Source organism: Dipodomys ordii, unplaced genomic scaffold (assembly GCF_000151885.1).
Source record: "Dipodomys ordii isolate 6190 unplaced genomic scaffold, Dord_2.0 Scaffold37, whole genome shotgun sequence".
Lineage (NCBI taxonomy): Eukaryota > Metazoa > Chordata > Mammalia > Rodentia > Heteromyidae > Dipodomys > Dipodomys ordii.
The window spans coordinates 14,516,983-14,529,447 of NW_012267253.1; the positions used below are offsets into that span (position 1 = coordinate 14,516,983).

General features: G+C 37.7%; 1 protein-coding gene across 1 annotated transcript in view; it reads right to left on the reverse strand.

Moving 5' to 3' along the window:
* Nucleotides 1–279: 279 nt before the first annotated feature.
* Pnpt1 (polyribonucleotide nucleotidyltransferase 1) overlaps nucleotides 280–12,465 on the reverse strand; it is a 36,675-nt gene continuing 24,489 nt past the window's right edge. The window contains exons 18-28 of the mRNA XM_013018010.1: nucleotides 12,229–12,282; nucleotides 11,236–11,342; nucleotides 10,268–10,339; nucleotides 10,117–10,180; nucleotides 9,384–9,467; nucleotides 8,414–8,497; nucleotides 6,961–7,067; nucleotides 6,820–6,875; nucleotides 5,532–5,610; nucleotides 2,052–2,099; nucleotides 280–542 (exon numbers count right to left, since the gene is read on the reverse strand). Of these exons, the coding sequence (XP_012873464.1) occupies nucleotides 384–542; nucleotides 2,052–2,099; nucleotides 5,532–5,610; nucleotides 6,820–6,875; nucleotides 6,961–7,067; nucleotides 8,414–8,497; nucleotides 9,384–9,467; nucleotides 10,117–10,180; nucleotides 10,268–10,339; nucleotides 11,236–11,342; nucleotides 12,229–12,282 (914 nt within the window). The 3' untranslated portion in view covers nucleotides 280–383. The remainder of the gene's footprint in view (nucleotides 543–2,051; nucleotides 2,100–5,531; nucleotides 5,611–6,819; nucleotides 6,876–6,960; nucleotides 7,068–8,413; nucleotides 8,498–9,383; nucleotides 9,468–10,116; nucleotides 10,181–10,267; nucleotides 10,340–11,235; nucleotides 11,343–12,228; nucleotides 12,283–12,465) is intronic.

A 12,465-nucleotide genomic window follows, 5' to 3' on the forward strand; every position in this document is an offset into this window, starting at 1 on the left:
CTTGCATGCCTGAGGCCCTGGGTTCGATTCCTCAGCACCACATAAGCAAAAAGAAAAAAAAAGCCGGAAGTGGCGCTGTGGCTCAAGTGGTAGAGCACCAGCCTTGAGCTGAAGAGCTGAGGGACAGTGCGCAGGCCCAGAATTCAGGCCCCACGACCGGACCCAAAAAAGATATATAAATGGCTTTTAATAAATATTTATTGATTTATAATCTAAGTAAAAATAGGAAAATATAGGTTACTTTTGAAATAAAAAGGCATATGTAGATGAGTCTTTTAATAAAAATAATTAGAATATATTTATACAAGTTCACACATTAGAGGACACTGCTAAAATTTTGCTCTATGGACTATCACCCTAGAATTGTCTTAAAAAAAAATAAGTTACTGGGAAGAATTAGATGAAGACTGTGAAACAGATTCTCCCATTACTATGCTGCTTCTTTCATTTAGAGTTTTGACAACATTTGTAGCTGGAGACTGAAGTACTTTACGAGAAAGTCTCATTCTTCCATCTGCTGGATCACGCCCAAAGTATTTCACCTATATTAATGAAACAGTTTAAAGTTATGACACACTGTCATCCAAATAAAAAGACATTCAGATTTGCAAGGTACAAATAAGGCACAGATTAAAGTTTCTATTTGTTCACTGAGTGATACAGGGAGTCATTGATTCATTAAATATTAGGCTAAGTAGTTATTACCAAAAAAAAAAAAAGACACCAGATATTTAGTTATCCTACTATAATCTTCTTAAACTCATTTGTGCCTTTTATTCTCTTCAGTTCCCTAAACTGAAAGACCAAAGTCATGTTGAATAATTCTGGACAAAGACTTTTTCAGCATAATTGTGATATAAACTACAATTTTCACTAATGCTCAAGGGATCATCACACTACAATAGAATTCATTTGGCTTCACTATGGAAAATAAATGTCAGAGAAAAATGTGGCATATTTAAAGCCTTTCCTGGTTAAAAAAAAAAAAAGAACGTATACAGAGTTAGTTTAGTTCTCATTGCCTGGAGCCTACCTGAACAATGACACTACAGACTAGAATAACTAGGTGCCTCAGTTACACAGGTCATAAGTATTAAGTATAACTGGAATGGAATGGCAGCCAAGAAACCTAAGATTAGCAATGAGTTCTTCCATTTACCATAAAGGACTATAAAAGGGCCAAAGGTCAATTTGTTATCACAATCCTGCACCAGAAATTTGCTCTTATCAAGCTGGCTCTTATCCAGTTTAAACACTTTTATGGTCAAATAATGGAGAAACAAAGTCTTAACATGATGACAAAGATGACAACAATGCTTGTGACTAAGTTATCAGTTCGTGTCTCTGCCCAGCTAATATACTCATGTATATGTATTTTTTTCTTTTTTTTTTTCCAGTCATGGGACTTGAACTCTGGGTGTGGGCACTGGTCCCTCAGCTCTCCAGCTCAAGGCTAGCACTCTACCACTTAAGCCACAGGGCCACTTCCAGTTTTCTGATAGTTTATGGGAGGTAAGAATCTCATGGACTTTACTGCTTCGGCTGGCTTTGAACCACAATCCTCAGATCTCAGCCCCCTGAGTAGCTAGGATTATAGGCATGACCCATCAGCACCGGGCTTCTTCTTTTTGTCGGTCATGGGTCTTGAACTCTGGGCCTGGGCACTGTCCCTGAGCTCTTCAGCTTAAGGAGAACATTCTTCCACTTTTGAGCCACAGCACCACTGCCAGTTTTCTGGTGGTTAATTGGAGATAAGAGTCTCATGGACTTTCCTGCCTGGGCTAGCTTTGAACCATGATCCTAAGATCTCAGCAACCTGAGTAGCTAGGATTACAGGCGTGAGCCACTGGTACCCGGATCATATATTTTTTTAAGTTTTAAAATATTGTTTTAGGTAAACTGTAAATCCTTGAATTACTAATAACTGTTTAGTTAACCCCAAGGATCAAGAAGCAGCATATAAATAAAGCACATCACTATCATTCTATTCTTTCAACTTTTGGTAAATAATTATTGAAGTTATATTTTAAGGGCTAAAAGGTCATAGTTACCTGAATTTCTTGGCCAACTTCCAATCCTAGGGCAGTAGGGTGTTTAATCTGAAAGAAAATATACTAATCTATTAGTTATGCATAATTATCTAATAACCATGGAAGTAAACATTATTTTTCAAGTGGGTAACAGCTATACTTATTTTTCTATTAATTACGAGGACTCAAAAGACAAACAATAAGGTAAAAAAAATCATTGAAAACCTGCTACTTGTAGATAACTATTGTCAGTGAGTATGTGTATTTAGTGTATAAATGTTGCATTTATAAAAATGGGCCATTTCTCTTACCCACATTAGGAATTTCCATCTTCAAGTTACATATATTTGTGCTTTTAAAAATTGCTAGCTTTCAAAACAGCTGAGGTTGGTGTAGAATAGTGGTAGAACATGTGCTTAGCATAAAGGCCATGAGTTCAACCTTCAGCAAAAAAGTAAATAAAACAGAAAATCCCAATCCATGTTCATGTTCTTTGCTCACTTTTCTATCGATACTCATTTTTCTTATCTCTGTCAAAAAGCTCACTCTCCCTACATTTTTACTTGTCTTTTATCATTATTGTGATTTTTGCCACATAATAATAATAAAAAAATGAGACTGACTCATGCCTGTAATTCTAGCTACTCAGGAAAGAGAGGTATGGAGAATTGCAGTTGGAGGACAACTTAGACAAAAAGTGCAGGAGACCCCTTTCTCTCCCCACCCCTAATCAATAAAAGCTGGCATAGTGGCTTGTAACTGTAATCTCACCTATATGGGATGTGTAAATACGAGAACTATATCTCAGATTGGCTTGGGAAAAATGTGAGGCCCTATATGAAAAATAACCAAAAAGGATTGGGAATACAACTGAATTGGCACAGCACCTGCTTAACAAATGTAAAGCCATGAGTTTAAACCTCGGTATTGAAGAAAAAACAAAAACAAAATCCTGAAGTCAAATTTTATCTGTTATTATTTTTTTGAATTGAATGTTAAACTAAGAAAAATCCCCAAATAAGATTATACAATATGCATATTTTTTTCCTAGTAACTCACATTTAAGATTTCCTTTTTTCTACTTTCTTTTTCTTTTTTTTTTTGGGGGGGGGTCCGGTTGTGGGGCCTGAACTCTGGGCCTGAGCACTGTCCCTCAGCTCTTCAGCTCAAGGCTAACACTCTACCACTTGAGCCACAGGGCCACTTCGGCTTTTCTTTTTTCTTTTTGCTTATGTGGTGCTGAGGAATCGAACCCAGGGCCTCATGCATGCAAGGCAAGTGCTCTACCACTGAGCTACCTTCCCAGCCCCTCTTTTTCTTTTTTGTAGGTCATGGGGCATGAACTCTAAGCCTGGGTGCTGTCCCTGAGCTCTTCAGTTCAAGGCTAGCACTCAACCAACCTCTTGAGCCACAGTGCCACACTTCTCTTTCCTGGTGGTTAATTGGAGATAAGAGTCTGTGGACTTTTCTTGCCCAGGCTGGCTTTGAACCATAATCCTCAGATCTCAATCTCCTAAGTAGCTAGGATTAAAGGAGTGAGCCCCTGGCACCAGGCTAAATTTCCTGCCATTTTTTAAAACACTTAAGTCTAATATATATAGGACTTTGGTATAAAAATGAAAAGTATTTCTGGGCTTGGTGGCTCACATCTGTAATCCTAGCTACTCAGGAGGCTGAGATCTGAGGATCATGATTCATAGCCAGCTGAGGCAAGAAAGCTTGGAGACTTTTTATCTCCAGTTAACTATCAAATAGAAGTAGAGCTGTGGTTCAAGTGGCAGAGTACTAGCCTTGAGCAAAAAAGTTCAGTGGCGGCTCCCAAGTCCAGGGTTCAAGCTCTAGAAAAGAAAATATCAAGCATGGTGGAACATACCTATGCTTATAATTTTAGCACTTAAGAAAAGGCTGAGGGGCTGGGAAGGTGGTTTAGTGGTAGAGTGCTTGCCTTGCATGCATGAGTCTCTGGGTTTGATTTCCTCAGCACCATATAGGCAGAAAAAGCCAGAAGTGGCGCTGTGGCTCAAGTGGTAGAGTGCTAGCCTTGAGCTGAAGAGCTGAGGGACAGCGCCCAGGCCCACAGTTCAGGCCCACAACCGACAAAAAAAAGAAAAGAAAAGAAAAAAGAAAAGGCTGAGGCAGGAGGATTAGTGTTTGAGTTTGACCCGGGCTACTTATCAAACTGGAGATTCTACTTTATGATAGCCAGTGATTTGTTGAATAATTTTTGTATACAGTTTTACCCTCTGACCCTCATAATTTTCTTGGGTAGTCTCATATGTGTGTACATGTACATATAAATAGGTGTATATATACATGTCTATACATCTGTCTGTCTGTCTGTCTGTCTGTCTGTCTGTCTATCTATCTATCTATCTATCTATCTATCTATCTATCTATCTATCTATCTATCTATCTATCTATCTATCACTGTTGTATCACTAGGACTTTGTACATTGCCAGATACCTACCAGGTATGTGTGCTTGCTGGTGAATGAATCCTGTAATTCCCAAAGTAAAGTATAACCCTACCCATCTGCTTTTGAGGTCCCTCACACAGTCTTCACACTGAGTTTTTAAACTAATCCCCAATAGAATGAATAAATTAATGTGTTTAATTGTGAAAATAAATAAATAAATAAATGTGTGTGTGTATGTATTTTTCCCCCCTTTGGTTGGTTATGGGGTTTGAACTCAGTGCCTGGGTGATATCCCTGAGCTTCTTTGTGCTCAAGGCTAGCATTCTACCACTTGAACCACACTGCTGCCTCTGGTTTTTGAGTGGTTAACTGGAGATAAAAGTCTCACCAGGATGTTTTTGCTGGAGCTGGCTTCGAACCATGATCCTCAGATCTCAGCCTCCTGAGTAGCTAGGATTACAGGTCTGAGTCACTAGCACTCAGCTATGTAGTCATATTTTTAAGTCTTTCAGATATGGACTATAATAAAGATTAAATGTATAAATATTCCAAGTATTACCTCAGGATAGGCTGATCAATAGAAAACTGGGAAAATGTGGCTATCAGTAGATGTAGTAACTACTCTGTGGTAGCTCCAGACATGGTTCTACCTCAAAATACTTAGGAAGACACGTGTTGGTGGGTCACACCTGTAATTGTAGCTAATGAGGAGGCTGAGAATCTGGAGGATCTCAGTTTGAAGTCATGTAGAAAAGTCCACAAGACTCCACCTCCAAAATAGCCAGTACAAAAGCAAGGCTGGAGTAGAGGCATGGCAGTAGTAATATGCTAGCTGTGAAAGCATAGCTGACAAGTGCAGGACCCTCAAACTCTGGTATAAGGTATGGGGAATAAACCTTCCCCTAAAACAAAATAAGAAGTCAGAAGGAGAAACATAACTCTGGTAAACAGTGTAAATCCTTTTATAGCAGTATCTGCCATTTTGTTTTCGGAACTTTAGTTATAGTAAAACACAATCTCATCAATTTAAGCAATTTCAATGTAGTTATTTTAGCACATAAAAAAATAAAATCTTTCATTTTACCTTTCGCTGATCAAGTTGTGAGTTATGAAGCAGTACTGCAGTCATATTTGGATAGAGCTTTACCATTACTCCAATGTCTCTACAAAAAAGGGAAATAGACCTGTTTAATGCAAGTAATACCCCCACAAACTCACTTCATTATATATTTTTATAATTACAAAAGTTAAGATTACTTAAAATATACTTTTTTATATTACAGTGCTAGGGAATGAACTCAGAGCCTCACGCATACCATGTAAGTATTCTACCACTAAACCATATTCCAAGCCCAGATTCTTTTGTTTATCTTAGATTCTTTTCAACTAAAATTACAAAGTACTATTTAAGTACTTGTGAATCAAAAGATGAAGAAAAGAAAAAACTTTTAGAATATACATTTACTTGCATTTTCTTTTATAATTTCCAAAATTCTTGAAATGTCATTAAGTATTTCTGATAGTTTTTTTTTCTTTTTTCCAGTCCTGGGTCTTGAACTCAGAGCCTGGGCAGTGTCCTGAGCTTCTTCTTTTGCTCTACTCTACCTCTTAAGTTACAGTGCCATGTCTGCCTATTTCTGTTTATGTGGTACTGAGGAATCGAACCTGGGACTTAATACATGCAAGGCAAGCACTCTACCACTTAGCCACATTCCCAGCCCCTTCTGATAGATTTTTTTTTTTTGGTTGGTCGTGGGGCTTGAACTCTGGGCCCGGGCACTGTCCCTCAGCTCTTTAGCTCAAGACTAGCGCTCTACCACTTGAGCTACAACACTACTTCCGGTTTTCTGGTGTTTTATTAGAGATAGGAGTCTCATGGTCTCTCCTGCCCGGGCTGGCTTTGAACCTCGATCCTCAGATCTCAGCCTCCTGAGTAGCTAGGATTACAGGCATGAGCCACCAGCGTCCGGCTCTGGTAGTTTTTTTTAAATATGATTTTGTGATCATTTTAACATATAAAATCTCCTTTGAGGTTGGAAGTCTGATAAACATAAAATATCTACAAAAGAAGACAAGAGCTATAGCAATGAAGAAAGAATTACTTTGTCTATTTTGGGCCTGCTTATTTTTTTTTTTTTTAGAAAATTACAATAGTAGAAAATTTGGTTAAATAAAACAATTCAGTTAGAAGAATGTATTACAATTACAACCACAGAATTATATTATCAAAAGTCTATAAGCTGGCATACAAAAAATAAAATAGGTTGCAGTTAAAACAATAATGATTATATGGCAAGCTGACTTCTAAATGCCTTATGATGTGAAGTTAAACTGGACTTGTAATATCTTTTAAAAACCATAATTACTATTACCTGATTTCAGTTATTGTGGCTGTATAAACTGCTCCAAATTCTAATTTCTGCTCTTGCTGTAAATGCAAAATAAGACATAAAGTTCATAACAAAAATAGAAAAAACAATAGAAAAAGCAGTTAGAATAAGATCTTTACTTACATCATCTTTGCACAGTTCAGTAATGAAGTCTCTTGCTTCATGCATGGCATTAGGTGTTGGTGCAAATATAGAATATGTTTCTTCATCCACCTGACTAATAGTTACACCTTTTAAAAAGATAGTTTAACCCCCCCCAAACAGAAAAAAATCATTTAATTTCATGGTTAAGTACATATATTAGTTAATTCTATTGGAGATTAGTCTAAAAATTCAGTGTGAGGACTGTGTGAAGGACCTCAAAAGCAGATGGGTAGGGATATACTTTATTTAATCACCACTTTGGGAATTATGGAATTCATTCACCAACAAGCACACATTACTTTCCTGCTAGGTATCTGGCAATGTACAAAGTCCTAGTGATACAATAGTGAAACAATGTCTGAGCATACCAGGGCTAATTTTTGAGATTCTAGTTTCGCTGCCTTAAGACTAGAAACTATACTACAACTTTTCTCACTTTGTTTTTTCCTCTTACCCTTTAGAGGGAATGGATGAATGAGGGACAAAAATCATGCCAGTTTCTTACTCTGAATAACCTGCTAAAATCTCTGGCTGTTAGCTAACCTAAACATTGTTACCACAAGAAGTAAATTGAAACCAACTACTTCTACATATACTCTTTAAAAAATTTAAATGTAAAAAACTTGAATTCTTGGTCATTATTTTTTCTTGAGACAATGACTTGTTCTGTATTTGAGGCTGGCCTTAAATTTGTAATCTCCTGACTCAGCCTTCCAAGTAATGGGATTATAGAATGGTCATTTGCTTATTTAAAAAGACATAGAGAAAAACGCACAGTAAAGACACTACACACACACACACACACACGTATACACACACACACACACACACACGTCATCTATTCCATACCATCATTTGCTTATTTAAAAAGACATAGAGAAAAACGCACAGTAAAGACACTACACACACACACACACACACACACACACACACACACACACACACACACACACACACACACACACACACGTCATCTATTCCATACCATCCTTCCCTCCTTTATGAAGACATCTTATACTCTATATACTCTATACCTACCCTCCCTCCCTCCTATCTACCAGGTGAGCCACACCCTTAGTCATTTTTCTAGGTAGTTGGGGGTCTTGTGTTTTTACCCAGACATGTCTCTTGCTAGGATCCTCCTATTGCAGCATCTTATGTAGCTAGAATCACAGGCTCCTACCTCTATGCCCAGCTTTTTATTGGTTAAGATGGGGCCTTGTGCCTTCTTTCTTAGGCTGGCCTAGAACCAAGATATTCCTGATCTCCACTTCCAGGAAAGCTGGGATTACAGGTGTGAAGTACTATACTTGATATCTTTTGGTCTTTATCATATTTCTTAAATATGTGTTTTCAGAGCAATACAGTAGAGATCAAATAGCAAACTTACACAGTACATTCAATAAGACCTCCAAACTTCATACAACTTTACCTGTTTGAGCCTGAAGTTTCTTTAAGTGATATCCACCTGGTCCTACAAATTTGGCTCGTTTTGATAATGGAACTTGAACAGTTTCTGAAATGCAGTATGAACAAATATATAACTAAGTATGTATGAATGTAAGACCTATTTAAAAATATTTTATACTATGAGATAGAAAAAGTTTGTTCAGTGATTAAAAAGTACTGAAAAAAAATCAAAATATGCTCCTGAATTTAAAGTGTTTTTCTTTATGTTTTTTTATTACTGGGGCTTGAACTCAAAGCCTTAGGCTCTCACTAGGTTTATCTGGTCAAGGCTGGTGCTCTGCCACTTGACCAGGCCTTATATCTGGCTTTTTGCAGGTTATTTAGATATAAGAGTCTCTCAGACTTGTCTGCCTAGGCTGGCTTCAAACTGTGATCCTCAGATCTCTGTTTCTTGAAGAGCTAGAATTATAGGCATGTGCCATCAAAGTCTGGCTAACTCCCCCCAGATTTGATACATGTATACATAGATACATAGTATAATATTTAAATCAGTGTAAATATATTTATCTTCTGAAACATTTATCATTTCCATATACCAACAACATTGAAAAATCTTTTTTTTTTTTTTTTTTTGTCAGTGGTGGAGCTTGAACTCTGGGCTTGGGCGCTATCCCTCAGCTCTTCAGCTCAAGGTGAGCACTCCAACACTTGAGCCACAGTGCCACTTCCGGTTTTGTAGTGGGTTTATTGGAGATAAGAGTCTCATGGACTTTCCTGCTCAGACTGGCTTTGAACTGTGATCCACAGATCTCAGCCTCCTGAGTAGCTAGGATTATAGCTATGAGCTACTGGCGTCCGGCTAACATTGAAAATCTTTTAAAGGTACTTAAATATTTCTATTTCATGTATGGGAAAAAATTGAAGTAGTAGTATACTTTCATGTATTTATATTTACTTTTATCATGAAATCAGTAATAATTTTAATGTTTTACCTACAACAGGTCCATTTTCTTTTCTAGATGCTCGAGGTTTTGAAATAGTTTTGTTCATTATCTGTAATATCTCCTTCTTTGCCACTAGATGAGATAAAAATACAGTGCAAGTTATAACTGCACATGAAAAATGTGATTTGGAGTAACTGTACTCTTGTTTCTCTGGAGTAAAATCCAAACTTTTTAGGCTTAATGATCAAAGTTTCCTATATCCTAATTATCTTGAAATACATTCATATTCCCTCTTCTACAAATTCTACCTTAGAAAGTTGCTTTATTTGTAAAAATTCAAATCTTTGGTTTTCCATTTGAGTAGTCCTGTGTCCAATAATGAATACTTCTTGACCCAAATTAGGTTATATGAACTTCTCTGTTAACCAACTATTTTTTGTTTTGGGTTTTTTTTTTTGGCCAATCTTAGAATTTGAACTCAGGGTCTTGGTGCTGTCACTGAGCTTCTTTTGCTTAAAGCTAGTATGTAATCACTTGAGCCAGAGCTCAACTTCTGGCTTTTTTGGTGTTTTACTGGAGATAAAGAGTCTCAGTGACTTTGCTGCCTGGGCTGGCTTCAACTCACGATCCTCAGATCTCAGCCTCCTTATTAGCTAGGATTACAGGTGTGAACCACCAGTGCTGAAATTCTACTTTATAAAACATTATTTTATAATAAGCCTAATGGGAATTATAGACATTCCTAACAAAGAGACAGAAATGAGAGGAAAAACTGGCTTACTTGATGCTTGCTGAATGGCTTCCATTACAATTTTTATTGGTATTCCAGGTAATTTAATATCAGCCTAATATAGAAGAGCAATAAATAAATCACCATTGATTTATGACATATAAATATTGCTATAATGAAACAAAATAAACTTTAAAAATACCTGTAATGCAGTTATTCCCTTATTTGTACCAGCTATTTTGAAATCCATGTCACCATTGTAATCTTCAATTCCCTTCAGCAATATAAGAAATAATGATAAAGTTTTAAACAAAATTCATCCATAGTCACTATAGAAGAATTCTAAAACATAACTTTAGATTAAATCATGTCCTCTAAAAACAAATACAAAGAAATGTCTCAGAAGTGGTGCTATGGCTCAAGTGATAGAGCCACTAGCTTTGAGTGAAAGAGAGCTCAGGGACAGTGGCCAGGCCCAGAGTTCAAGCCCCACAACCAACCATTAAAAAAAAAAAAAAAAAAAAAAAAAGGGCTGGGAAGGTGGCTCAGTGGTAGAGCGCTTGCCTTGCATGCTTGAGGCCCTGGGTTCGATTCCTCAGCACCACATAAGCAAAAAGAAAACAGCCAGAAGTGGCGCTGTGGCTCAAGTGGTAGAGCGCTAGCCTTGAGCTGAAGAGCTGAGGGACAGTGCCCAGGACCAGAGTTCAGGCCCCATGACTGGATCCAAAAAAAAAGAAATGTCTCGTAAGTTACTATTTCTTCAAAGCCATGTGGAGGGGGCTGGGAAGGTGGCTCAGTGGTAGAGCGCTTGTCTTGCATGCTCAAGGCCCTGGTTTCGATTCCTCAGCACCACATAAGCAAAAAGAAAAAAAAAGCCGGAAGTGGCGCTGTGGCTCAAGTGGTAGAGCGTTAGCCTTGAGCTGAAATGCTGAGGGACAGCGCTCAGGCCCAGAGTTCAGGCCCCACGACCGGACCCAAAAAAAAAAAAGCCATGTGGATACTTACACTGTAATATGTTTTTAACATATCCTTTAAAATCTGAGGAGCAAAAGGACCGTGGCCTTTTTATTCTTATAGTACTAATATTCTTCTAAGCACATTCAGCCAAGCAGACTTGTAAAGTATTTATAGTCTTCACTATGAAATACTTGAAACTGGTAATATACTTGCCAGAATATCTGTCAGCAAACGATAATCTTCTATTTCACCATTGTCTGGGTTGCTTTTGGTAACCAATCCTATTGCTACACCTGCAACAGCAGATGAAATTGGAACCCCTATAATTAAAAAAGAAAAAAAATGCTTTGAGAATTATTGTATGTTATCGGTGTGACAGGAATACTTGTCATTCTGTTAGTACTTATTTTTTGGTGGTGGTACTAGGGTTTGAACAGGGTATCACTCTTGCTTGGCAGGGGCTCTACTGCTTAAGCCAAGTCTCTAGCTCTTATGCTGTGGTTATTTCTAGCCATACTGAAGTTTGAACTCAGGGCCTCATGCTCCAGACTAGCCTTGAACTGTGATTTCTGTCGCCTAGAGTAGGTATGACTACAGGTCAAGCACTGGCTCTATCCTGGTAATTTTTTGAGATACCTATTTTTTTGCCTGGACTGGTCTGGCTTGTGAACATTCTATTTAACTACCATAACTGGATTGCCAGGTGTATACAACCATACTCAGCTTTTTCTGTTGAGACAAAGTGTCACAAATTTTTTTGTCTAGGTTGGTCTGAAACCGTAATCTTCCCAATCTCAGCCTCCATGTAGCTGGATGACAGGTGTATACAACTGCACCTAGCTATTATTGAAATGGGGTCTTGTGAACTTACTGCCCGGTGCCTCAAATTGGTCATTACAAATTCAGCCTCCCAGGTGTAAACTATCAGTGCCTATTCTTGAAATTTCTTCTAACGTAAGGGAAGGTGTTTTCTAAGATTGACAATCATCAAAGCTGAATTTGAAAAGTCTTAACAGGTCCTCTAATTATCACATTTTTTTTACTGAGCCTGTAATAATGCCACTTAAAATAATGTTAGCATGTAACCACTGTACTTGGCTATAACATGTCTTTGCTTTTTTTTTTTTTTTTTTGCAGTACTGAGGATCAAATGCAGAGCTGTATGCAGTTACTCTAGGCAAGTACCCCAATATATAGTTCTTTTACCTGCATCCATTAATGCCAAACTTCCACCACATGCAGATGCCATTGAAGATGATCCTATCAAAAGAAAAATACTTGCTTTATAATAATCTCACTCCATGAATGTTTATCATTTAAGCTTCACCTTTTAGCCTACTTTCCTTCTGGGGTATCAGCCTGTATATCTCTGGTAAGTGATGGTACAGTGTCCCCATGTAATGGATCACCTTCTTTTGGCTCCTACATTCCCCAAGCTGGTTT